General features: G+C 39.3%; 2 protein-coding genes and 1 long non-coding RNA gene across 3 annotated transcripts in view; 2 read left to right on the top strand and 1 right to left on the bottom strand.

The window, feature by feature from the left end:
• LOC108096708 overlaps nucleotides 1-25,602 on the bottom strand; it is a 45,553-nt gene extending 19,951 nt beyond the window's left edge. The window contains exons 1-2 of the mRNA XM_017198541.2: nucleotides 25,069-25,602; nucleotides 11,340-11,825 (exon numbers count right to left, since the gene is read on the bottom strand). Of these exons, the coding sequence (XP_017054030.1) occupies nucleotides 11,340-11,454 (115 nt within the window). The 5' untranslated portion in view covers nucleotides 11,455-11,825; nucleotides 25,069-25,602. The remainder of the gene's footprint in view (nucleotides 1-11,339; nucleotides 11,826-25,068) is intronic.
• Nucleotides 3,852-4,970, top strand: LOC108096709. Its single transcript, XM_017198544.2, has one exon. It carries the CDS (start codon nucleotides 4,158-4,160, stop codon nucleotides 4,944-4,946), a length of 789 nt encoding a protein of 262 aa, XP_017054033.1. The 5' UTR covers nucleotides 3,852-4,157; the 3' UTR covers nucleotides 4,947-4,970.
• Nucleotides 6,556-10,293, top strand: LOC108096710. Its single transcript, XR_001771729.2, has 2 exons — nucleotides 6,556-7,954; nucleotides 9,633-10,293. It is a non-coding gene; the product is annotated as an uncharacterized LOC108096710 (long non-coding RNA).
• Nucleotides 25,603-27,958: the final 2,356 nt, after the last annotated feature.

Below are 27,958 nucleotides of genomic sequence, written 5' to 3' on the forward strand. Positions count from 1 at the left end.
GTGGCAGCCAAACTAATTTTATGATGGATTACTTAGCCGAGGAACCACCCACCACCAGGTGAAACTTGCACTGCGATAAAAGTTTTTTTGAAATGCTTAAAAGTGGGTAAAGCGAAAAATACTTTTTGAATTCATTTTTGGATTTTAGTAAATTTATTTACGGTGTGAGTTGGAAAAGCACTGCGAGAGTCGCCGGTGGAGAAGGTTTCACTTATCGCACCGCTGTCTGTCCATCAAATGCAGCGCTCCTCCGCGCTTATCAACCCTCACCTGACCACTAATAGAACCTCAAAGTGCATTTGCCTTTGTTGACATTTGTAAAATGCAAACAGAACACGCAACTGCGATAGATAGTCCGTCTGGGATCGGACGGACGGACATAGATACCGTATAGATACCAATGCAGGCGAAGATACGGATACCCGTAGACGCGAAGCTAGACGGAGTCCCAATGCACCGAATCCATCACTCAAAGTGATTAGATCGTCGAGCTGGGTAATCGAGTGTAGCGCTCAAGATACAGATACACACGGACACACAACCGGATGGATGGGTGGACGGATAGATAGATAGATAGTTGGATGGATGGATGGATGGATACAGATTATGTGGGAGCTCCAATTGGGTTTTCGGTTTTATTGCGCCAGCGGGTGGAGTTGAAAATGCCAAATGAAAATGCTCAAAAGGTTGGAGTTCTCGCCAAGTCGAAGTCGGAGTTGTCTGTATTTACGATATTGACACTAGAAATCGTGACTTTTCCATAATGAACGGGATTTACACGTGTTTATGGCAGGTCATAAATGGTTCGACACCTTAAGGAATTCCTCTTACAGAGTTCTCCCCACTTTTCCCTTTTTCCTGGCGGTAATTTCTTTTTGTAGAACCACACGGAGCAAAAGTCAATGCTTAAAATGAAAATAGTATTTAAGCTCTTTCACCTTTTAGTGCACTTAGTATTATTTATTGATTTTTTATATTTTTTCGCCTAAGCTATAAAGAATTCGATTTTCCCCCCAATGAATGTATTCTTTTCGAATTCCTTTTATCTTAACCTAGAACTAGTTATTATCGACATTTTTAAACAAAGTTTGTGTGCTAAAAGCATGCTTAGTGCGATACTTTTAGAGTTGCATCCACTCTACTTATCAAATTACTATTTTTCTGAGTGCAATTCCCTCACTGCTTTTCTGTGTGTCTGCTAAAAAGAGAAGCTTTCAGACTGCATTAAGCTGGATAACTGGGAAGTTCTTTCGGGCTTTCCCAACGTTTTTCCTTCCCCCACCGAAAAACACCTGGCGTCTCACCTTTGACAAAGCTCAGACAATCAAAGTGCTTAAGTGCTGCTCCCCAAACAAATGAGACATCGTTCAAAGTTTCGCCAAAAGTTTGCTTAAAGTCGCTTCAGGAGAAAGTGCACCCACTTAAAAGGAAGTGGGTGGGAAAAACCTAATCGCTGTGGGACATGAAATTCATGCCGCATCAAATTACCTATCCTAGCGACTCTGAGCCGAAGAAGAAGATATTATGCAAAATAATATATAATTTTGATAGCACCCAATTTGAGCCTGTCATAACAAGACGAGGCTCACCCCCGTCGACCCCAGCAGCAAAAAAATCGATATATGTAAAAAATGTTTGCATGACTTTAGGAAATTTAGCAAACTTTTTCCTTTTCTTTTGTTTTCCTTTCTTCTGGTGGCTTTGCGTGTGTGTGTATGTGTGTGTGCCCCAACGTGGAAGCTTCATTGATATGAAAAATATCTTTTAAATGCAATAAACCAACGAGAAAACGATAGGAAATGGGGTAGGAGTTGTGCTCCAAGGGCGGTTTAGGAAAAACAAGACTCATAAAATTAATATGATATAATAAAGAAAAATTTGCAAGCTGCCAAAAGCATAACGATTGATTCTGAATTATAGCCCACGGGGCACAAAGAAAAGGAGGAGAAAGCAGCAAACAGCTGTTGTGGAAAAACTATGGCCAAAAAAATAGGAATGATGAATTGGTAACAATATTGAATTTAGAGATTACATAAATATATTCTACAGATTTTATGGTTTTTACTTGAATTGAATAAAACTTATATAAAAATAAATATATAATATTTACAAAAATCAATGATCCAAATAAAATACATAAAATAAATAAAATAAATTGAAAGTTATTGACCAAAATTTTCCTACATATATTTATACAAATAAAACCTAAAAATGTGATGCTATTATTGTGCCCGGAATTACACCTTGTGGATTAAGAGGAACCTTTGCTTTTGCAACATGTTTGCAGAGGAGCAGACGGAGGAGCCGAAATCAAATCGAATAAATAACACGCAAAAACCCCAACAAAAAAAAAAAAAAAAGAACGAGAAACAGCAGCAGCAACCCAAATATGTTCGGCAATCAATGGCAGCCAGAAAAAGAAAAACTTTCGATGCCGCAAGGAATTTTCGGAGGGATTAGGGGAACCATGGCATCCAGGGGCTGCGGGGAAGCGGGGTTGGGGCTGCCGTGCGGTTGGCCACTTGCTCCACATGCAGCGAAATTAATCATGGCATTGTTCGGCGCTTTTCAAAATAATAAATACTTCAGCGCGACTATAAAATAAATTACTCAAAATCATTTCATTTCACTAACGCAACAAGAGAATATAGGGGATTTGGTCTGAAATGGGGAATGCCATGTGACTCTAAGCACTGGATCATGACAAAAAAAAAAAGAACGAAGGGAATATAATTCAGAAACGGGGGTGGATCGCGGAACAGTTTCAACTTTTCGGTTTCGGATTCGGTTTTCCCCCGCGCACGTGTCAACTTCAAAACGAAACGAAATGTCAGGGGAATTTGTTGATCATTAATAACGTGGCACAAAAACATTTCGGCCACTTAGGAGCCATGAATGGGAGCAGCGGGAACAAGAACAACAGCTCCCAGACAGTTGTCTGCGCCAAAGAAATAATAAAAACGCCCATGGCAAAAATTAATCACAGCTCCAAAGGCCGGAAGAAATATTTACCAAAATGCGTTTACTTTTAAAAGTGTATTCGGAATAAAACTGCAAAAAATACTTCATTTTGTAAAGGCATTTTTATCAAATTTTGAACATTCTGTAAACCTACAGGTAAAAGGAATTAAATACAACTGTATCGATTGGTGTCTTCATTAATTATACAAAAACTTTGTTAGTGATATAATTGCTTGAATTTTTTCTTAAAGGCTCTCGGCATTTAAAGCTTTTCCCATTGCTATGATATTGAAACTAAATGTGCACATTTTGCTGCATTTTTATTTCACTTTTCCACATCCCAAGTCGCGTCTTATAAAAAACTGGGATAGCAATATTCGTATTCCCATTTTTTGGCTGCTATTATTATTTTTGTTTTCATTGCTTTTTTTTGGTTCCATTTTGTTTGTATTTCGGCGTCGCAGCCACTTCCGCCCAAAACTTTCTGCTTTTGTTTCGTTTTTCAATTTTTTTTTGTGTGTGTTTGGAATGGGCAATGGGAATATTTATACGTCAGCGCCTCCCTTTCCACTCCGACCTCCTCCTTAAATTTTACCCTCGTCTTTTGTGTGTGTGCTTTTTTTTTAATTTGGAGCAAAATGTCAAAAAGCTACAGAAAATTAAGTAAACAAACTATAAAAGCAGATTATAAAGCCCCATAAACATAAACAACAAGAGCGGTGCTCCTCGAGATATGCAAATGAATTGAAAACCGAGGGAAAACCAACTTGAACCGTTGATAACTTCATTAACAAATTGGAACTGAGATGGGGAAATTCAAAGGCAGGGGAGTGCAGCTAATTTATAAATTATTCGTGAATATTCATAGATAGTTTTTTATTCCGAAAACACTTTAGCAGGCGTCTCATAAATTTTTTCACCGTCCGACTGTTTTAAAATGTAATACCATTTTAAAAGTTATTTATTCTTTGTTGACTTGAGTTTATTTATTGCACACAGGAAGTAAATGCTAATTTAATGATCTCAATTCGCATTGTTTTTTCAATTAAGACAGTACTCCATTAAACAATATAAAGGGAGTTTTAACACTTAAACGGTCTGTTAAGAAGAAAAGTAACCTTTTGCTTTCCGAGAATAAAATCAAGAGTGAAATAGTTTCTTTGAAAATATCTAAATTCTAAGCGATAAGAAACGAAATGAGCGACGATTCTTCTGCTCCTGATGAAGAGGAGGTCATTACAGATGTATACATTTCTCTACTTTCGCGACATGTCCATAGATATCCCGAAGATGGAACCCACAAGTCGTGGGTGCTTCCCCGAATAATGATCCTGTTCGCCAGTGGGGATTTAGACGAAGTAACAAAGATTATTGTCGAAGATATGCATCATCCGATTGGAAGCGGACTGGTGGCTTCTGTTCTCGTAGAGGAATCGATAAGAGACGAACTGATAAAGAATATTCGTAAGAACTTAAAACCGATGGATAAGCGCATTCAGCGACATCCGAATTATTTGAAATCGGTCAAGCTCATCGATCGTTTGAACTGCTCAACAATTCACATCGAGAAATTCGAGGAGTCAGATGTGAAAAAGCGATATGGTCACAGGAAGAAAGGTTCTCCAATAATAGTTCTGGACTTTCCGCAATATTTTTTCGGTGATAAGCCATCGGCTGTAATGACTTTAAGTACTTTCAGAAACCTCAATGAAGTGGTGAAACTTTACAAGCGGGAGGGCCTGCACTTCGATTCAGTTTCTGTGTGGACAGCCAAGTTGGCACAGGGCTTCGATTTGGTGACCAGAATTCCTCAAGCTGAGCAATGGTTTTTCAACTGCGTCAACGAAAATCTCAAATTACCAAAACTGCCCGCTCAACCCGTTTCTGGAGTTTCAGTCAGTCTAAATGTTCACTATGAGATTCATGTCGTTAATGGCAAAGTCAAGACAATTGCGTTTCCCATCGCCCCGCCAAATATGTATTGAATTAAAAGTCTTTCAATACGGCAAGTTCATAAGTATCTACTTATTTTAATTATGGACTTGAAAACGCTAAAAATATGTTTGTTTTTAGGTTGCAAGTGCTAAGTACTTTAGTTCTATAATTCTTTAAATTACATTCTTATTACCTTCCATTTTTTGTGATGAGTTGAAATTATCTATTACACCGGGGAAATTTACCCCCACTCCATCTGCTGACATTTCTAGAGAAAATCCACCCATCAATCGGTTTGGGAATATTTATGGGCCGAATGACTCCAATTTGTAAATCTCAAGCCCATCGAACACACACGCGACAGATAATTTGTCAGATAATGGCTCATCTATCAGTTTTTGACAAGATTGATGGCTAGATAATGCGATTGATAAATCTCCATTATTTTTCAGCATCCTTTTCCCCTATTTTCCTCGAGTTAATTTGAAGCGGAGTGAATGCAGGATGATTTTTCCTTCACCGCTGAGACAATGATTTGATTTTGGCCTTGTCACTTGCCATGTCATCATCCCCCTGGAGAGGTGATTTCTCTCCTGATTTCCACACGCCCACCATTTATCATGGTGGAAAAAGAGCACTCAAAAAAGTGCTTGTGTAAAAGAGTATAGAACACTATAGAATTTAAAAATATAGCAACAATCAACACCTCTTTGGGTAACTTTTTAGTTGAGAGGAGAACATAAATTCAGAAAATCAAAAAGTTTTATTAATTCTTTCAGTGTATCAACTAAGTAAGTGACTCTTCTGCAATAAAGGTTTATACAGCAGAGGCTAAGAAAAATGTTGCCGGCAATAAAAGTGGCCATTGATTGGCATCTTCCGTCGGATGAAATTCTAACCCAATCACACACACTCGCCCATTAATTCAAAGTCGTTCACAGCTCACATTGTGATGGAAATGAGGTGACAGTTACTACCCATTCAAGGTGAGCTCGTTAAATTGGCCACAAGCCAGGAAAAAAAGGGTTAAAAGCTTCAGCTTTTAAGCTTGGCCAATTGATTTCGGATCAAATTTTCGGAAACGTTTAAATTTTAACGAGCAGCGCTTAAAGTGTAGGATTTCTATTTATAAACACATAGAAATGAGTTGAGGCTAACCTGAAAATTAGAGAGAAATGCCTTACCCCTGAATCATCATTATAGACATACATATTTGTGCAGAATGGATGAAATATTAAGTGGAAAGTAATTGGAACCTCCGATTGCAGGTTATTTTCGTGTCAAGTGTCTCCATTCTCACTTCCCTCTTGAAGAACTGCCCTCCTAATTACATTAAAAATTGATTTCAATGACTTGTGATACCAGGAAAATCGGTGGATATTAATTTCCTCAGCTACAATTTGGTTTCCCATGTTACATATATAATTTTGTCAAATTACCAATTCACTCTACAAGACCTTATCGATCAAGTGGATTACTATCGATTTCCCAGCGAGTGAGAAAAGTAAACACAGGATTTTCGTGCTTCTTGCTCTCCGTTTTTGAGCAACTCCTGCTGCTATAAAAATAGTTGAAAGCATTTCCTTTCCTCCAAAAAGGAAAAGACACAAACATAATAATACACAAGAATAACAAAAACAACATCAAAGCAAGGGCCACACACACACATAGAAAAACACCCGCAGCGGAAAATCGCTTATGCAGGAAGCACTTTTCTTGGCTGCTCCTTTATGCCGAGATTTTCCACATGCAGCACAGGAAAAAGTGGAGCGGAGGAAAACCCTTATCCTAACCCACTCTCGTTCCATTATACATATATACTTTTTTCTTTCTGTGGGAACGTGATTTCAGCATAATTCCGTATATCAGCGCACAAATGGAGCATGCCACACGTTCGTGGGCCGAAAAGGGGCACAGGACACCCGGAGCAAATCCACAGTCACGGCCACAGGCTCAAAGGAAGGACATCCCGCAAAAACACACACATAGATATCGAAGCCAGACTGCACTTTTGCCAGTTTATTGTGACTCTCCTTCCCACTTTTCCCCCATCAAAAGATCTGCCGGGTCAAGTACATTATAAGCGAATGCCAGAAATTCCGTTCAAAATCTACTCACAAATATGAAAGCCGCAGTCGGCCCAAAACGCCAAGAGTGTTGAAAAAACAAAGTCGATGAAAAGGTCGAAAAACACTTTGACTGATTTGTGTGTGGAGCATATATGAAAATGCAAAGGAGGCCGAACGAAGAATTTGCATACAGTATTGAGTATCTAAAATGTAGGTGTTTACTAAAAAGGAACAACTAAAAAAAAAAAAAATGATTTTTACTTACAAGTTATTGTATAGCTTTTGCCATGCAATTTAAAAACAATCTCAGAAAACACAAAATTCCTATAAACTCTTTACTCTAGATTTGAGAAATAATATTGACACACATAGAGCAGCTGAAATGACCTAATACCTAATCACTTCTGAAATAATTTGCTTAAAATAGGACACATAAGTTTACTTATTTTTATAAAGGAATCAACATACTTCTTGCGGTTTTCTTAACTCTTAAGTTAACCCTCGCTGACCACTATGGCCAGTACTAAAAATGAGGCGAAATCCATTGATTCATCGAGTGCCAATTTACAAATCGAAAAGGCAGCCGCCAGTGCACAAACAGCAATCTCAAGCGGAATCAGAATCGGGGATCGAAATCGGAGCACACACACGGAAATCGAGGGGAGTGGAAATCAAGGGGGAAAAGCGGAAAAAAGAAGGCGGCGGTATCGAGGGCTCTCGGCAAACATGGAAAACATGAAAATCGAGCGCTTTAATATTTTGAGCCCATTGATTTTTGAGCCACCCGCTGGCCGTCGAATGTGTCTGTTACCATAACCGTACCCAAATCCTGGAACCCCCTCTCAACCGAAGCCTCTGGCATGTGTGTGTGTGTGGGAGTGTTTGTGTATTTGCTCAAAATGTTTTCCTGGGATTTTCCACACAAATTTTTATTCATTCATTCCGGCTGCCGGCTGCTGGTTGCTGGGAAATCTGCGTCGCCGCTGCGGGTGAGTAATTTTTCAAGTATTTTCCATGTTCCCGACCATGTCTGTGTGCTTAGCTCCTGTCGAGGGTTATGGGTCGGAGGTCGCCGGTTGTCCTCCGCCAATATCCCCGAAAATCAAAGATTAAAATGAGCAATGAGCCCGATGTCCTGGTGATAGGGAGAAGGTCCTCCTCCGCCGCCGCCGCTTATTTGTCGGAGCGCTTAGCCCCGGTCAGGAATCGGTTTTGATTTCGTCACCAGATGCTGCCCCAAACCAGCCAGCATTTTTTCCACAAATTATTGTACAAATATTTGAGTTCCAAAAGAGCGCGACGCGAAATGGTGACAAGAAAAAAGTGGGAAAAGACAAAAACCCGCGCTCCACATTTATTGAATTAATGGATTATTTCTGCGTCAAAACAGCTGCGACCTCTTCCCTATTTGATTTTTTAACCTCCCCGGATTATTATTCAAAACATTTTTCGACCTTTTTTTATTAGCGTTTTTTGTGACCCCGGGACACTCTTGATGAAGAGTTCTTTGATTCGAAATCGAAGCCAATGCATTTAATTAGATTGAAACCATTTAAATCCGTGAAATCGTGTAGAAATTGAATGGAATTTTCATTTTAATTTGGGTAATCACAGCCAGTAACAGGGAGAGCGGAAAAAATGTGTAAAATCAATTTCATACTTGCGAGAGAAATGCCAGTTAAATTTTAAACTTTGATTGAGGACCCAATATGACAGACATATTTTGAGGGAGGGGATTGACCAAAACTAAATTGCTGTTGTTTCTGAAAATTGTTTTGATTGAGTGAGAACAAATTGTTGTTCAGTTTCGTGATGAATGCTTTTAATTAACATACGTAAATTTATAATTGAATTGTACTTGAATATCAACATATACCACCCTAAATAATATTTTAGTTATCAAACTAAAATGTATATAAATTCATTACTGCATTAGAAGTGACTAGCATGCCATTTTCAATTTTGAAACCTATATTTCCTCTTTTAGCGCCCCCCTTTACGACGCCCATGACCTCGTACTGCATTTAAGCATACTGTTTGCATGTTCAAATTACATCGGAATAAAGGTGGCAGAGTCGGAAAAAAGGTCCGCAATCACAAAGCACAAAAACCATTTCACAATTTTCTGTTCCAATTGGCCAAAACACACATACACATACACAAAGAGAGGGTTTTAGCCATTTGTAGGCTTGTGCTTAGTCGGTTTTTTTATAGCCCACATGAATTTCAGTTGTGGCCACTCCATCGGCAAAAACACATGGAGAAATACAAAACACACACATATGTGGCACAATTTGGCCAAAAAGCTGAACATTAAAATGCACTTGTTAACAAGTAATTTGTTGGAAATGGCAGATATTTGCTTATCGCAGCCATGAAATCAGTTTAGCCGACTGAAAAAGGGTGAATATTTGATTAGATATAGCCTCGTTAGGAGCATGAACCTTTTCGCTTGGGGTGGAAAATCGGGCAGTAATTTGTGTATGGGATAGTTGTGACCCACCATTAAACTAGGGGGTGAAAAACTATACCCCGTGCATGTGAACAAGTGCATCACTTACAATTAAGATCGTAATCACTTCGAATGGTGTTATAAATAAGTCAAAACCCATGGGCGAGGGGGGATTACCGCATTACCATAACGAGGCAGCATCTGAAAGCACTTAGAGTCCTCTTTCCATTCTATATCTCAATGAGCGACCATTCGGCATGAATTTAATCTTTATTGGAGGAGTCAGTGCAAGTCAAGTGGGGCGAAGGAGAGGAGGGTACTTGAAATAATGCTTTATAAGGTCTGGTTGCCGGAGTCCCGAGTCTGGAGGCTGGCATTCCGTTTCGAGAAGTCCCCGCAGGCGAGACAAAATCAATTTCAATCAAACAAATGCAGCGAGTCGAAGGAAGGGAGCAAATGAGTCCCCAGACCAAATCCACTCAAGTGAACCAATAAAAACATGAAGCACAGAAAAATAATTCGACGCAAGTAACAATTTTTGAGGGGGTTGCTTTTATTTATTTATTTTTTTTTTTTTTTTTGGCAGGGGGCTGAGTCACTAAAAATGAAATGCATGTAACGAAATAATTGAGAATAATCGAATTTAAATCACATTTGGCTTTGACACTGATGACAATGACACACAACGATGATCGCGATCACGAGGGGTTGGGAAAAACCAGAGGGTGACGAAGTGACAAGGGTGAGGAAAAGCTGAACTGTGACTTTCACATGTCAGAACTCGGGCGAATGAACTGTCACAATCAATTCGAAAAGCCAAAGCCTGTTGAACCCCGTCCATTTTTCTAATAAAATTGAAGATAATATGGAATAACATATTGGTTCTGCCTAACAACGTTTTTTTTTTTTAAGTTAAAATGCGTCACATTTATTACGATAGATAACAACTGGAAACAACTAAGGTGTTTTTAAATAATATATTTTTTCTTTATTAAAATTGTAAAAACATAATTTTATTTTTTGGTTCGCAACCATATTTTTAGTGACTTCTGAACATTGACATTTCGAGCAGTCACACTCTTGTAATTACGAAATTTACAGTCACAGCTGCAGTCACAATTGAGTTCCTCCCGCTGGGCTTTGCCATCGAAGCACTACATTTCTTCTTCGAATAGTGATCCCCGAGATCCGGAAAGTCAAGAATTAAATTTTCCTGTTTCCCATTTCCCCGTGCAATTAACCCTCAACACCCTAGTGTTTCGGTTTTGCCCGCCAGATGTTCGGTTTGTTGGGTTCCGCCTCCGTTTTCGTAATGGGAAAACTAAACGCAATTGTAGTCCGAGGTTTTGGGTTCGGGCCATGCCCCATTTATATAAACAAACTCATTGACATGTTCTCTAATTTCATTTGGATGTCCGTGAAATGTCATTACAGGCAAACATAAAGGGCTAGGGGGTAAAAACAATTTAAAACGTTGAATTTTTTATGGCGTTTCGTTCTTGTTAAACCTACGAAAAACCCCATCTAAAAATGTATATATACAGTCCTGTATAAAACTGAAATGCATGCAGTTTTAAAATCAAGGCTTCGCTTTTCTAGCTTTTAATTGGAATTTATAGCAGCAGTCGCCTGCAAAAGTGTTAATGTCTAAATTGCTTTTGTTATTTTTATGGTGGTTGTTGGTAGTGTTTCGTTATTGACGCTGTTGTTGTGGCAACCCTGCGTTAAATTCCAAACATTTGAACTGGTTTTCTGCGGTTACGCTGTTTATATTTCAATTGAGGTTTTCACGCAATTCAGAATGTGTGTTTGTTTGTTGTTTTTACGGTACCCATTATTTATTTACGCCATGCCACTTCCGCGTATTTTGTATCCGAAAATGATATGAAACCTGGATGGCTGTTTGGTTCGGGAGTACCTACCTTCATCGGCACTTGCCGGGTGCTGTTCACCTCGGACTGGCGAAAAAGCTGTGGCCAGGACCAGAAGAAAAGCCACTAGCTGCCGGGGAAAAACCGCAGCGAAAACTGTATCCATTTTTGTTGGGTAATTTTATGGGAATCCTTTCCTTTGGCGGTTTGTTTTTTACTACCGACTTTTCCTCAAAAACGTTTATTATATTTGTGTATTCTCCAGGGTTCTTGGCCCGGTTCCCCAGTAATTGTTGCTTTAATTTTCCCTTTTCCGACGTTGTTTTTCGTATTTTCTTGGTTCTTGTGCTGCTTTTAGTACTTTTCATAAGTTTCCCATTTGGTCTAGCTGCGATTTCGTGATTTTCTCGCTTTTTCCTGCAGCTGCTTGCATTTTCACTCTCATCTTTTCAACTTGATTTTTCTCTGCCGTCTGATTTGTTTTTCAGTTCGATTTTTCCATCATCAGACTCCGCTCACTGCCGCTGACATTCGCCACTGAAAATAGAAAATGCCAAATATTAAAACAATGAAAAAACATTTGCACGAATTAGCTTTCATTTATGCACAATTTGGAACGGGGAATGGGTACAGACGAAAAAGAAGAGAGCAACAAAATATTGAATTGCAAATTGAATCAGTAAAATGCATGTAGACTTGTGGCCCCGCCGCTCAGATTTTTCCCCTCATCCGGAATATTTCTTGGCTGGTGGCTGGTGAAAAGTGCATAATATGGAGCACTTTTGGGGGGAAATCGAAGGAATATCTGCATACTGCGTGTTCGATCAAGCTTTCTTAATTACAAAATGGAATTTGGCCACAATTGGCATTGTATGTTGATGCAAATAGGAATGAGGAAAAACTGTAGACGGTTCAACTTCTCCATTTTAAAATGGGAAAGTTTATATTCTCAATGAAACGTAAAACCAATAAATTCAGCTGCTACGTTTCACATCTTTAAGTTTTAAACGTTCCGGAATGTTTTCTTTTCCAACTTGTTACTCTATTTTCCTCCCGACTTTCAACCAATTTTCACCTCTAACCAATTGGATCAATACGTAGACGCCTCCTCATTCAAATTCATCAGGAACAAACTTTACAGACACGCCCACCGAAGCCAGAACACAAAAGGCAGGAGCCACATGTACAGGTATCCCTCGAGAATTCCACCCACTCATTTCGAATGCAATTGCCCAGCACCGAAAACCCAATAACTTTAATGATGTAGCTCCCTTTTGGGGCATGAAAATGGCTTAAATATTTAAAGTGCCGGGCAGACAGTCAGACAGGCAAGTCCGAATGCCCGGGAGCAATATCTCAGGTAGAGTACAGTGGAGCCTCGACCGGCAGACCGACCGAGTGACCCACAACCTTGGCAGCTGCGCCTCGGGCAGTGTAAATAATAAATAAATAAATATTGTTATATTTAACAACAATGTCGGTGGCAGGGTGACGTTTCAGCTTGGGCAAATAGACCGTCGGAATATGGAATATGAAAGTACATTTTTGTCAACCTTTCAGCATGCCAAAACAAATTGACCTCATTTTTTATTACCCCCCAATCCCAACCCCATCCAGCCAGATGGAAATGCACGGGAAAAGTGAATATTTTTGGGGTTGGGAAAACAAGGCAACGAACGCAGTACGTCAGTCACAGAAAAGCGAGTTGAGTTCTCTCGGCCAGGTGAAATATGGCTTAATGCGGGCCAAATGCTAAGATTTAAGTATCTGGCTACGGCACCCCAATTTCCCAGGCACTTTCCCTTCAGCTTTTCCGGAGACTTTCCCTCTCGTCCGTCATCGTCATCGTGTGTGCTGCTTATGTGCTCTACTTTATTTGCCTCCTCTATTCTTCGCTTTCTTGAAGCAATTTAGCAGCATTTTGTTTGGCCAAAAGGGGCTTACAACGATTCCTCTAATATAAACACTCACACATGCACGCACGCAAGGACGAACACACACGAACACATTGCGCGTCTTACATTGACACTTTTACGGCTAACGGGAAATTCAGGAGCGGAGTGGAAAGCTTTCAAAACTTTTCCAAAAGGTTTCCATTTGATAAGTATTTAAAGCATTACAAAATCCAAATCTAAACTCAATTCTAATACGTTTTAATAAGGATGTAAATAAATGTTTGGAACAAAAGAAATAGTTTGCAAATTTAAAGAGTTTAAATTTTAATAAGATTAATATTACTTTTGAACACTTTTCACTAAATAGCTTACTGAGTATTATATTTTTTGACCCAAAATTAGTTATACCGCTCCTGAATTTCCCCCTTCATGTTAGTTTTGCAGGTGAGGGGTGGCGACCACAATTTTTCCGTGGAAAGGCAGCAATAGAAAAGAAACAGAAGCTGAGACCGAGGAAAACTGGCTACAATGCATGAGTTGCCATTCATAATATTAGCGCGACGGGGCGAGCCGAACAAAGGGAGCTTTTCACACAGCCCACCCTTTTCCCCGTTCCTCGTTTTCCCCTATCCCCTGTTTTCCCCATTCCCCAAAACAGCTGAAAAAGGAGCCACAGGAATTGGTAAATAAGGACAGGAGCAAATGGCAGTGGCTGAGAAAAGAGGAACTACACGTGTAGGCAAAGCAATCAACAAGCAGGATACGAGTCGAATGAGTAACATAAATAATAAAAAACCAGGAGGGAAGGGGATCCACCTGAAGGACCAAGGACCAAGGACCAAGCAGAAGCAGAAGGCGCAGGAGAGCAGGCTCAGACATTTTTGTATGAATGATGTCTGAGACCAGGACGACGCATGAATGGCAAATGGCAAAATGGGTGAGTGACGAGTGGCAAGCTCCAACAATGTTAGCTACCAAACCCAAGCAACCCCCTCATTTTCCACCTGCCTCGGCTGCTCGGAAAAGCCTGCTTATTTATGCTGCGCCTATTGCTGCCACTCGAGACCCCCAGACGCCCCTCGGTTCACCGATTTAAGCCAGCGAATGGAATATGACGGCAAATAGAAAATATTTATGTATTATGCAAAGCGAAATGCGAAGGAGCCCCAATAATGGAAACCTGTTGTCCGGGAAATCTAATTTTCGACATTCCCACACTGGTGGGGTTCAGACCATAATTCACCCGGAGCAGGAGCACATGGTTATTTAATTTGGCCATTCTGCCAGCCCCAAACGAAATAATGGCCAGGTGAAAGGACAGGTGTGCGGTACGACTTCCAGGTGCCGAGGGAGCCACCAGGAAACTCCTCGGAAGATAAGATATGATTCTATATCTGGAGAAGGGTGTTAAGTGTGCCAGAGATTAGCGGAGTTATTATCGGATTTTTATCTTTCTTGTGCTCTTTCTTAATATGGCTTGTTTATACAAGTGTTTTAAATATTTTAAAATGTTTATCCAGCTTTTAACGCACTTTAAGAAATCTTTTTAATTTATACAAATTTGCAGACAAGTTCTTCTTTAGTTTTTGTGGAAATTGTAAAGACAAAGAATATAAAATGTTTGCTTAAATCTTGCTTGCTTTAAATCTGGCTTTTACTTTCTCAACATTTTCTCTCGCAATTTTGTTAACATTTTATTTTACACAGCAGAGGAACAATGCGAGAAATTCTTAGCCAATTTGCATAAGTGATTTGCCTCCCTTTTTATGCCCCACCACTGAGCTTTATTGGGTGTCAGTCAGATCTCTCCGCTTTTGCTTCCTGTGGCGCCTCAAAAGGCCTTCACCCATCTTTTTGTCCGTCTCCCCGTCTGTCTGACTGTCTTTCTGGGGCACAGGTGAGAAGGGGAAGGAAAAGTGGGTGGGGGAAGGAGAAGTGGGAGGGGATAGGGTGGCAGCAAAAAGTGTTTGAGTGTGAGAGATATGTGAGTGTCAGCAACGTGACGCTTATAAATTTATGAAGAAAACTTCCCAGCAAAAAATGGAAGGCATCCTTCTAAGGACCTCCCACTTCTCTACCACCCACATTGACTTCAACGTGAGACTGGACCATGTCACATTGACAGCTTGAAGGTTTACACTGACAAAAATATGCTAATTACAGAAACCGAGATTAAAAAAATATTATACAAAAATACATAATAAAAATCCTTTACCTTTAAAGGCAAAACTAAATAAATTTAAAGCTCATGGATAACTTCAAAATGCTCTTCATAAACAACTCCTTTCTTTTTCTGTGCACTCGAAATAGAGAAGCTTCCTGTGGGGGCAGGGAGGCCATAGGACACAGAGCTGCAGTAAGTGAAATTAATTAAAAAGGACGAATAGCGTTAGTCAAGGATTGTTGTCCGATGGGGGAGTTACGAGCGGCAAGGAGATGGATGGACTGGGGACACACAATGAATGGGCAAAAAGATGTCAACACTTTGTTGGCGATGACGACGTCGTCACGTTGTTGTCCTGTCTGTAAGTCCGTCCCGGTGTCCTTCAGTCCCTCAGTCCTTCAGTCTTCTAGTCCTGCAGTCCATCCGTCCCTTTTGTCTCCTGGCCATCAGCCATTGTTGCTGGCATTGTTTCATATTGCTCTTCTCACTCTCGGCTCTTGGCAGTCTGCTGCTGTTTATGAAGTGGCAGGAACGAGTGGCGTTGTTAATAATAGAATGTTACTTCTATTTTAGCCCGCTTCGCGTTACAATCTCCGTTCAGCCAAGGAGAGAATCTCGTTTCTCGGTTCGAGTTTCCCCGCCTTTGGTAGCTTTTTGTTTCTTGTTTTCCTTGCACTCGACAAAGAGTTTTCACTCCTACAAACTTTGCTTGCGCCACTTGAGCAGTCTAACGGGAAGTGGAAAGGAGTTTTTTCCCTGGGTCGTAATTTAAATAATAGAGTTTAATATTTTATTTGACTGACTCTTCCACCATCTTGAGCAATGCTATGCAATTATTGCATTTCTTTCTTCTGCTCTTAATGAAATATTTCGGACAATGCCAAAATGTGTAATTTTCTTTTTTGTTTGTATTCACAACTAATAGCACTTGCTGTGCCTATCAAATGGCATATTTTTCTACAAATATTTGGATAAATACTTCAGCCCAAATTTTGATTTAAACTTGGAACACGAATTCATTTGTTCCAAGTGCTTATTGAAACTAAAAGGCAAATAGAATATAGGTAATAAAATTCCAGCCTGGCCAAATTGCAAAGCAAACACAAAAGGTTTGGTAAACATTTTATGCATCGGCATGCTGTGCTGCAACAATTTCATTTTCATTTGCCTACATATATTTTTAATTAAACGCAAAAAGTCCAAAAAGGAGGGGCAGCGAATGTAGATATATATATATTTATAGATATATACCAATTCCCCTGAGCAGGGACAATGCAGAGCAAAGCTCGTAAAATTTCAATGTCAACAATTTTCCACACAAACACGGTGGCCCATAAAATTTCCTATATATGCCCGTGTGTATCTCTGTGTCTGGTTTCATATCTATGACAAAAAAAAATTGTTTACTTAATGGAGGAAAATCCTCTAACACAGCCCCACCACTTTGAGCCTGTTTACATTTTACTTTTTTCAATGTACTAAAAATGCGTTTTTATAACAAACTGAAAGGATAAGGTGGAAAAGTATGGAAACTGTAGGAGAAATCTGTAGGCTAGCTTGTACCTCTTAAAATGGAAATAGAAGCAACAGATTATGTTCGGATTTATGTTACATGCGAAATTAAAAATGTTTCCAACAATAAAAAAAACCACAGATAAATAACAAATAAATGAGTTATGTCTTTTAATATATTTATGATTACAAATTGCCTTATAAACTTTTTCTTAACGACATTTTTATAGGGTGGAGTCCGTACAGGAGCCGATAAACTCGTGGGATTTTTATGTGGAGCTGAGAGTAGCGTAACGAGTCAAAAGGCGCACACACGCACATATAAAATATATATAGATGCTACCCATACAAACGCACAGGCACCAACACAAACTCGGAGGAGGTCGTCGCATATCCTTGGCACATTTCATATGGATAACAAATGCTTGGAAAATTATTTTCAAATGTGCCGCCAAAGCGAAAGAGGGTAGCGTTCTTTTCCTTGTTTTTTGTTTTTAGCAGTTTTTCCCCCATTTTCCCATTTTAAATTTGCCCTAAGCAACAGAAGACTCCGAAAGAGCTACTTTGTTACCCAGCATAAAGGGCTAAATCGTGTTTTATTGGCCTGCTGCTTGTTTTGGTTTATGGTTGGATCCTGGCTTGTTTTTCTTCTATTTACTGCTTTTGCATTTATTTTAAATTTATTACACTTTTTATGATTTTTCCTCTCCTTAAAGAAAAGTTTTTAAATCACATTGGAATGAAAGAAGGGGAATCCTTTGAGCAAACTTAACTTCTGAGGGGACTGATGTTGCATTGTGCGGTTTTCCTCATTTCCTTGCTTTCCCCCTCATTTCCCCCTTCCTGCTAGTGTGTTAATTGGCGGTCTAGGTGTGTGATTGTGTGTGAGTTCGCGTATTTGAACAGGTGAGAAAAGCAACAGGATTTATTCACCTTATTCCGCTTTTCCCCGCTCCTTTCATCTGTCAACTTAATTGGCTTCAGTGCGAAATTAATTGGATTTTTTGCTCCTTATCTTTGCATTTAATGTTTTTTATCTTTGTTTTTATTATTTTTTAATTACTACAAAAAGTAGTTGGGCATACTCGGCTTGCAATCACAAGTTGCATAATTGGCTACGATTTTATTTGACTTTAAATGCATTTTCAGAGTAGAGTAGATAAGCAAAATTACTTATTATTAGCCATTAATTGGTTTGGCCACTCAAAACGAAAAAACTCATTCTTTCAGACACCGGTTTACGTAAAAGGATTGTCATAAGCAGATAAAATATTTTTCTTTTACCTAATAACTCTCCCAACTAATGCAAAGCGTCCCCTTCACCTAATAAATTATATGAAGCTATTAATAACAATCATAAATGCTTTTACTCAGTCCCCGAAAAAAATCCCCTTTGCAGACATTGATCATTCAGATTACTTAAAAGGGGACTTACATTAGAAAATGTAATATTTTTGTGATATATGAACTGTTATCTCGGACAGTTCGGTGAGTTTTAATTTCGCCCCAGTAATGCAAAGTTAGTAAAGCGGACTAAGCTTAGCACGCGATCTTAATTATGGAGAAGGGAGAAGTTTTTCGGAGGGGTGGGATTCGCATTGCGTAAGCCCCACTAACTAACTAGAGGGCTATAATTCGAGAGCGGGAAGAGGCAGACAACACCACCAGACGCAGACCACTTGGAGCTCGGGTTTGGGCCATGGCAAGCACTTTATGGCCATAACCGAAAGTGCCATTGACTGTGGCCCCCGGCCCGTATCCTACTTACCCCTCGTTGCGATTACCTGCGGGCGACAACCCTACAGCACTACAACCCTAAAGCTGACGCCAGCCCCTCCTGGCCACACCCACTCCTTTAATGGGGATTAACTTCGGCCCCGACTAACGGAACCGGGAAAGTATTATAAAAACGTGTGCTCTGTTTTTTGTGACTTCGCTGGGGGTATTTTATATTTAAAGTAAGTCTGAAAGGATATGGAATGTACGAGGGGTTTTAATCCTGATCAGGGTGAGTAGCTTTTTAGAGCAAATAAAATTCCTATAGTAAAGTGTTTATAAATACTTTTAATATGCAAAGTACATTATAAATACTTTTAAAAAGCAAAGTATAAATAGTTCCCCTTTAAACTTTTTATTGCCTTAAAAGGTCACAATATTTTAAACATAATTAAATTGACATTTAATACAACCACATTATGCACTCTCCTTAATTTACTTTAAAAGAGTATCTCATAATTCACGTTTCAAGACTAATCTTTTTTTGTGTGGTATATTTATTTAATTTTTTTGTTCGTCCTAAGTGCGGCTCTGACATATGCACAAAGGGACTCGCATGCAAAGAGGTGAGGAAAGAGCAAGAGAGCGGAGAGTGGGGGATGGAAAAGCGTGGGGAGGCGTGTGGAAAAGCGGGAAATATGAGGCGAAAGGGGACAACTCAGCAGGCGCTGCGACACGCACCAAACAAACATTTTTCATCGTTAGCAGCCATAAAGAAGACAAAACCAGGCAGCAGGCCAACCCCTTTTCCACCACAATTTCCCCCTTATCCGCCGGCTCCTTTTCCCATTTTCCCCCGCCCCCTTAGTTTTCCACCAAGTGGCCAGCCGGAGACGGACCACAACTAATGTAAAAACAAACACAACACCAGCGACCAAAACAAATTTGCACAATGCACAAGTGTGAGAGTGAGATAAACGGGTGGAAAGTGGTGGGTGGGGCAAGGAAAGCAATGGAAGCCAAAGGAAGGGAAAGGAAAGCAAAGGAAAGGGAAAGAGGATACCAACTTACACATGATAACAGTTTTCATTCCTTTTTTATATCAGGATGCGACAATTTTTTGTTAGCTGCTTCAATTTAACTTTTTGAAATGCGAAAAGTTCCGAAAAGCTAAGCTAACAACATTGATTGAGAATGCTTCTGTTTTGGTGATCATGAATTATTTAGAAGTTTAATGTGACCAATAAAATATTTAAGGTTTACAGAGGTCCTCTAAATGTTAATAAATTTTTACATAATATAAATGCAATTAAAATAGCACTCTGAATCCTTCAGAGAAAATTCTTAAAAGGAAAACCTTTGATAACACAATGTATTTTTTTTACAATTTCCTATTGAAAGTATTTTCAATTTTCTAGCTCTTTTCAACCACAGTGCAGTTTTGTTCTGGTATCGTTTATATATAGACAGTAACCCGACCTGTTCTCCCTTTGCATATTGGTTGTGCACACACATGTTTTTGTTCTTTTTTTTACGAGAGCGAGTGTGGCGCCAGCAGAACACCCACACGTTGGCCCCTTCCCCGCCCACTTATTTTCCTCCTGAGCCTTTTTTCAAGGCGGCTAACGACAGGGCAACTCAACGGGGGAAATGAGGGGGGAAAGCGGCGACTAGGCGTGAATTATGACCTATTGAAACCTCAAACAAGACCCAAGCTCAACAACAACAGCCGGCAACAACTCACTGACTCACGTTTTCCCCCTTTTTTTCCCCCCGATTTTCCCCAAACACACTCCTTTTTTTTCCTGGGGTCTCAGGACGCTTCTTTCTCGCCCCTTTTTCCCCCCCGTATGTCTGCAATTTTTACTTTATGACTTTATTCTGTCCTCGTTTTATGCATTTTTTATGCCGCTCCGTTGCGGTTTTCTCACTTTGTTGGCCGACAAATCCACTAGCAGAGCCACCCCTATGGCCAGGAATGGGTTAATGTCCCACAGCGCCGCTCCCCCGATCCTGTTTCTGTTTGAGTTTGTTATCCCTGCTGCATTATTTATGCATTATTTAGCTGAAGCGACAATTATTGGCTGTCGGACAGCTTAATGGGTGTAGGTTAACGTTTTCCACATGTGAAAAATGGGAGTATATTATGCAACGTTAACACCACCGAAGGTAGAATATAGTTTTGCGTTGGAAAAATGTATATGCATGATTAATGGTTTCCTTGTTCCATAATAAAAATAAAAATAAACTTTTCACAAAAGAATTCAATTATTATTATCAAATTTATGGCATGAACACATAAAAGTTAATACCAGAAGGTATTTTAAGATATTCAAGCAACTACAAAACCCTTTGCTCCCATTATTTTTAACCACCATAAAAAGGCACCAGCAAAACTGCAATTAAAAAAAATCTAAAAAAAATATCGTACATGGTAAATTTTCCACGTGTCGACATTTAGGTCCAATAAAAAATATGAAACGAAACCGCCTCGTGTCGTGATAAAAATCTATAGTTAGAAACTAAAACTACCAAATGTGAAACCTAAACAAGACGAGAATTTGTTGCCACCCAAAAATGATGAAACAGACATATAAAAGTGAGGGCAGCTCAGTTGGCTTTAATGCAATTATGTACATATATACAATGAAAAACCGAGAAGGGGAAGAGGGCATGAAACATCAGAGAAAGTGGGAAAAAGTTTAAGTGAGGAAATTGCGTGCAAAAGGGAAGAAAATTTATTGGAAAAACAGGACGAAAAACGAAATTAAACACGCGCAGTGGAGCCACTTCGCCGTCTCCTTTCATTTTCCCCCGCATAAAAAGTCTGAATTATGTTCCATAATAAAAAGTTATGACTGTAAAATTTTTTAATTGCACATTTGGGACTTTTTTTGTTTATTTAATTTGAAATTCGTTCTTTGCTCAGACACCGCAAGGAGTTTTATTGGTCGACTCCATGCTGCCTTAATTCTGTTCTGTACAAATGTGTCAATACGTCGGGACAAAGACCCAGACAAAGTTTTGCCATTGCGGTTAAGCCAAAGTTAAATACTTTAAGCAACAGTCCCGGCCAAAAACAGCTGCAAAAATAATTCTTATATATTTGTACTGCATATAATTTTATTCAGTCTTTGTTCTGAGTTTCGGGGAGCAATTAAATCGCCTTCGGGCGAATGTGTTGCTCACTGAATTTTCCGCAAAAGTGTTTTTCTTGAGAGAGTCGTCTTCGGCGGCAGGAAATTGAATTATTATTATTGGCAAACTTCGAGACTGCTCGACGAAAGACGAAGCCTGCAAATGTGTGGGACTGGGGATTTCTTGGTATCTCAGCTGAGATTGACGTGGAAATTTGATAGTCGCAACGTTAAGCAAATGTAAATATAAAAATAAATCTGACACATTTTGTCTAGGTAACTCGACAATACGAGAAACAGCCGTTCTAGTAGCAAGTGCTGATTCACCCACAAAGTGAAGGTGATTTGTTTAATATTAATGGGGATTTCAACAAATGCAAAATTGCATTTGTATCTCTAATAGTTATTTACTCATAAAATCTTGTAGAAGATTTTTTATGGAATTTATTTAAAGTTTACTAGTTCATTTTTTATTTCCATTTGTGGCATTGATGTGCTTTCCTTGAATAAATTAAACCATTATTTGGTTTAAGCTCAAAAAACACTTTCACAATGGATTATTCCTTCTCACATTTATTGTTAAAGAATTATATTGTTCATTTCCATGAACGTAATTTTTTGTAGAATTTTTTTCTGATTCATTTGCATTTGTTCAATAAAAACTATTTTATTAGATATGCAAATGTATTACCATAATCGAATTGTACTAGCGTTTTTTTTACTTTTTTCGTTTCCGATGATTCTTTAATTATTTAGGTACAAAAATCGGTAGAGACTGAGCTTAAAACCTTATCCTGTCCAATTCCTAAGCACCTAATTCCGAAATTCCCAGCCATTTCTAAGCAAAGGAAACTTTTTACAAAGAAATTTGTTTACTTTTTTGTCATCTGTGTCCCACTTTGTTTTCTCCCTCCTAAGTTAGGAATTTCTCCTGCCCTTTCTCCCAAATGACATCTGTCGTCCATCTGCATTTTTGTTGGCGGAGTCTCTGGCTAATTTGCTTCTCTTTTGCTTTAATCTGGTCGAGTAAATTTACAAATTAATTAAAACAACAAACAAACGAGCAAAAAAAAAATCACAAAAAATGTTGGAGGGAGAAAGCGAGACGAGCAACAGTCGCGAGGCCAAAAGTCAAAAATATTTAAAAACAGGAGAGCGACCGACAAAAAAAACCTCAAAAAACACACAGACAAACAGCGAAATTAAGGCACTAAAAACAGAAGCAAACAACAACAATGAGTAGTTGAAAAGGCCAAAATACCGCGATGAGGAGACTGAATTTTAGCAGCAGGTTTTTCGGGATCTTCCTACCATGTTTTTACCCTCTTCCTTGTTCGCCAGTAAATTCAAGGGACACCGCAACAACAACAATAACAACAACGCGGAAAGGAAAACACAACAAAGCCAACAATAACAACAACAAAGGGGGCAAAAAAAAAAAACAACATTCAGGCCCGTCGGCGAATGTAAAAAAGTCAAAAGTGGCAAAAACGTTGGTAGATGGATGGGGCAAAGGACCTTTTTCTGTGGTTGGGCCGGGAAAAGCGCGTGGAAACGCACAGAAATAATAATAATAAAAGCGGGAGGTTCCATGGAAGGAGGCAGGTTCTGTTGAGTGGGGGTTTTTAGGGGAAAGGAGATTGCGGGGTTTTGCGGGGCGCTAGGCGATTTCAGGGAGCCGAGAGTAAATTATAAATTAACGCTGCAGGCGACGCGAGGTCAACTTGGTGGCGTCCTTTGCTCCTTCACCTCCACATTCTCCAGCTCCTCCATTGCTTTTTGCTGCTGTTCTTTGACTCACACACACACACACATACGCAATGGATAAATGTCCTTAAAAAAAAGTGCAGCCCTTTGCGACTACAAGATACCGGTTGCACATTGCACATTAAAAATGTGGTAGCTGTTTCAAGAATTTCTTTTAACTTCTTTAAAGTTTTTCTTAGTTTTAATTACACATCCCCAAGAAATTTATAAACATAAATACTGATAAAAGAATAAACCCACAGTAAGCTCGTATAACTTTTTTAGTGCCAAGTTACACAAACCTAAACAAAACATACAGTATACCCCAAGTTCTAAAAGTAATGGGTACAAAACAAAAAAAAATGAAAACACGAAAGACACACACACAATGGAAACTTGGCACGCGGCCTCAACTGACCGCAAAAAACATAACGAGAAAAAGGACACAGAGGGTGAGAAAAGCGGGGAGGAGTAGGAAAAGCGGAGAGGGGGCGAGAAAAAGGGGGAGGGGGTGGGTGGAGGTCAGGGAGCGTGGACAAGTGCTTCAATTGGCGTCGGTGGCGATAGTAAATTTTCTCCAGGTCCCTTTTTTTTTGGCGAGGGGGATTTCCCGAATTACCAACATGGAGTTCAAGTGCAGCTGCTGGTGAACAGCGAAGGGGATGAAAAACTGAAGGGGAGTGCCTGCCACCAGATGACATGATAATTGAAAATAAGTTCAGATTTGGCGAGAGCTTAAGGGCGGAATAAGCGGAAACTCCACTTGCGGGTTAATAAAGTTAGCAAAGCAAAACGAGCATGAAAATCAGGAGTTTCTGGGGGAGCTTAAACACAAAGGATTTCAATTTAACCTAAAGATAATTGAATAATTCAAAAATTATTCAAATTAAAGTTGGGGTTCTTCAGTACTTAAAAGTACTTGCAACAGCTTTTTTGTAAAAACTTTACTTTTGCTATACTAAACAGAAAGGGTTTTTAATAAGGGTTTTTTTTTTTTTAAATACAACTTTTAACAGACTTCTTTCTTACATATTATTTTGCATATCCAAAATGAATTTTCTCTTTTATAAAAACATTTTCACAAATATTCATTTGGTAATGCCTTGCACTTTTTGCAATTACTGAAAATTAGTGAAACATATTTTTTCTTTGTACATTAATTCCACATCATAGCATATTTCTTGGCAAGAACTTTATCAAGTGAGTATTGCTCGAAAGTTGCGCTTTTATTCCTGTGCCTGTGGGGAATCCCTTCCACTCCCCCCAGAGATTATTGTTCACCCTGCCTTGCATTCATACAAGCGATGTCCATGACAAATATGCGGGAAACATGAACATAAACCCAAGGGGCGGGGCTGCCGGGGCACGAAGCCCCCAGAGTGAGCACAGGTGTAGGAAAAGGGGGTTCCAAGGGGGGAGATTAAGGGACGGGGGGCGACACGCGTGCACAATTAAAAGTTTCATTGACTCGCAACATGGACATGAACGGACATCCGCTGACGCAGGATCCTTGGGGAGCACAGGGGTTCGGTTAATATTCGTATTTGTGCATAAATTTGTGCCTAGTTCGCTGTCATGATTTGAATTTATTCTGTAGATATGCAAATTACTTTGTTATTTAATCCTTAAGTGTAATCCGCTTGGCATCATCCTGAGCTAACATTCAGTTGCTTGATTTTCTCTCACACTGACACTGGGCCACAATAATCTGCGGCAGTTGCAGCAGCAACATCTCACGAGCACAGCAGCAACACCAAGATATATATTATATATATTTCAAAACAACAACAATCAGGCAGGTATTATGATAGAATTTATCTGTCCTGAAGGGCTTGATTTTGGGCCGCTTGAGTTGCCCTTGTGTTTCTCTCACGAAGTTGCAACAACTATCGACGCACGGGCAACAACCGACAGGCTACAAACGAACAAGCAACTTGAGGGATCTTTAGCTTTTTTAGAGGCAGTGGTTTTGGCCTTGCATTGGTCACTTTCCGCTCAAGCTTTAGCCGATTTTTTGACACGATTTCTGCACTGCTTGCCACAAAAACAACGACGGCACGCGACGTTAGGATTTTTTGGATCGAACACAATTTCAACACAACACAACGCGCGCCTCGAAACTTCGAGTACCACAACGCTTGAATCTCTCGGCAACACTAAACGCAATTTATGAATCGAGTCGGCATGCATCGCGAGTGGATCGCATTGGTCGCTAGTGGATTCTATGTTAAAAATGCGTGGAGAGTGCGGAGTGCGCAGGCGCCGCCTCCATCAGAGAGAAATTGAGAGAGAATCGGCATTCGACTCTGTTGTGGGTGTTATGTTATGTCAATATGTTATTATTTTATTCAGTTGCCAAAGGAAGTTGTTTGATTGCCTGAAGTTCTTGATCTTGTTAGCTAAAAATAAAAGATACATAAAAGAAATGCATAGCAACATTTCGGTTAAATGTTTTTATTTAAATTACTGTTTGGCGGTAATTTTTAAAAATATTTTTATCGGGCTAACTAAATTTTAATTAAAATAAATTCGGTTTTTAATATATGAAATATTTAACTCTTTATAATAGTATGATATTTGTCTTTTTACTTGACAAATATTATGAGCAACTTATAACTTTTGAGCCTTTGCTGACCTAAAGTTTAATTTGGTCATTGTTAAATTGGCCACAAAATGACACACATTGTAGATGACTTCCACAAACAAAACCAGACATAATCAACAGCTCCCTAATAAAGTCCAATCACAGAAGGCGTAACATATGTAAACAAATCATCTTAAGTGGAATAAAAACGGTTAGCAGCTAACAGAAAAAAGACCCAGAAAAATTAAAAAAAATTATATTTCCCTAATTGCTTAAAAATATGATAAATATGTTTATTTGTATTATTTTTATTTTTCTTTTCTTTATAGAACTGAACTTGCACTGTTAACTTTTAACATCAGCTGAAACAACGCTTCGGAGTAATGCCATCCACAATAAAATGTAAACAACCTGAAAAGGGGAAGTGGAACCTACTCAACAGTTTTCGGAATGCTGTTACTGCTAACCGAAAATATCTTATTGGAACTGACCTATGCCATCCGATATTCCCAGTTCAAGTTCCTTTAAAGACCAATAAAGCGTTTAATATAACCCCTCTGCATATTTTTTGTTAACTGCGTAATTTCAACTTTAATAAAATTTTATTCGCAGCTTAATTATTTTTACATATCGCAGCTGCGAAAAAAATGGCTCAATATACATTTAAATAAAGTTCAGGGAACTTAATTACGTGTAAGTGGCCACATTTAAAATTTAATCCTGCAGAGAATTTCCATTTTCCCCCATAACTCCCCAGCAAAATGCTGATGGCGATAAACCCGAGCGCGAAACAAAAGATAAAATTCAGGTAACAAAAAATTAAATGATAAAAAACGATACAAAAATACAGAAAATTGAGCCGAATGCAGAAGTTATATCAGACAGTTGAATCTGAAGGGCGAGGTAATCAGAGGAACAACAGAAGCCTGTTTATTTTTCGATTTTAATCTCGAACGTCGGCGACCGATGCAATCTGTAAAATGCGTTTTGCCCGAATGGTCCAAATTTCCTCGGGTTACGACTCTCGATTTCCCCGTAGCCTTAATGCAATTTGAATAAAGCGCCCAAGGAGCAGCCGAAAGACAAATGCGTCACCATTTTAGCTGTTAAGGCACCGAATTACAATGGCCGGAATGGTAGAAAAAAATAACTTCAATTTTAATGCCAATTAGGATACTTTTTTCCTGCCTCGGCGTTTTTATTCGAATGGAATGAATGAAGACTGCAGGGTAAAAATGGGAAAAAAGCGAGCGGAGAGTGCGTTGAAACCTGCAGAGCGCGACAAACAAAAGAAAGGAAACCTGTTCACCTGGACGGCAGGTACATATCACCGGTAAATCGGACCGAGGAAAAAGATTCAAAACTAAATAAAGCGAGGCAACGAGAAAAGCAGAGCGCAGTTGAAAGATTAAAATCAGAATCAACGTAAGCAGCAGCAGCAAAAGAAAATAATGCAAATTCAGATGAGTATCAAAAGTTGAAGTTGAATTGTGTGGATGCTGACAGGCAGAAAGAGGCGGTGAGCGGGGCTCTTTTAGGGGGAGTGGCACTGCAGCAGAGCAGCATCCAAACAAACGCCAGGACAAATGCTCGCCAGGAGAATGAAGATGACTCCCGGAGCAACGAGCATTCATCAGTGGGCGGGCCTCGAAGTTCACAGCGTTACACAACAAAAAAAAAGAAATAAATAAACATAAAAAAAGTTAAAGGAGCCTCTGCTGAATAGACCCGGTCAGAGGTCAGTGAACCATTGGGTTAGGCCAGCCAGCTGACAGGCAGCACAGGTATGTAATCTGCACCCACCTTTACAAATACACTCCACTATCAACGCGTTTCACAAGTTGTTGGTCATCAAGGAAATGACAGGTCTATATTGAAAGGAATGGGCAACTTAAGGAGAAAATAAATGGTAATAT

Source organism: Drosophila ficusphila, unplaced genomic scaffold, assembly GCF_018152265.1.
Source record: "Drosophila ficusphila isolate 14025-0441.05 unplaced genomic scaffold, ASM1815226v1 contig_414, whole genome shotgun sequence".
NCBI classification, from domain to species: domain Eukaryota; kingdom Metazoa; phylum Arthropoda; class Insecta; order Diptera; family Drosophilidae; genus Drosophila; species Drosophila ficusphila.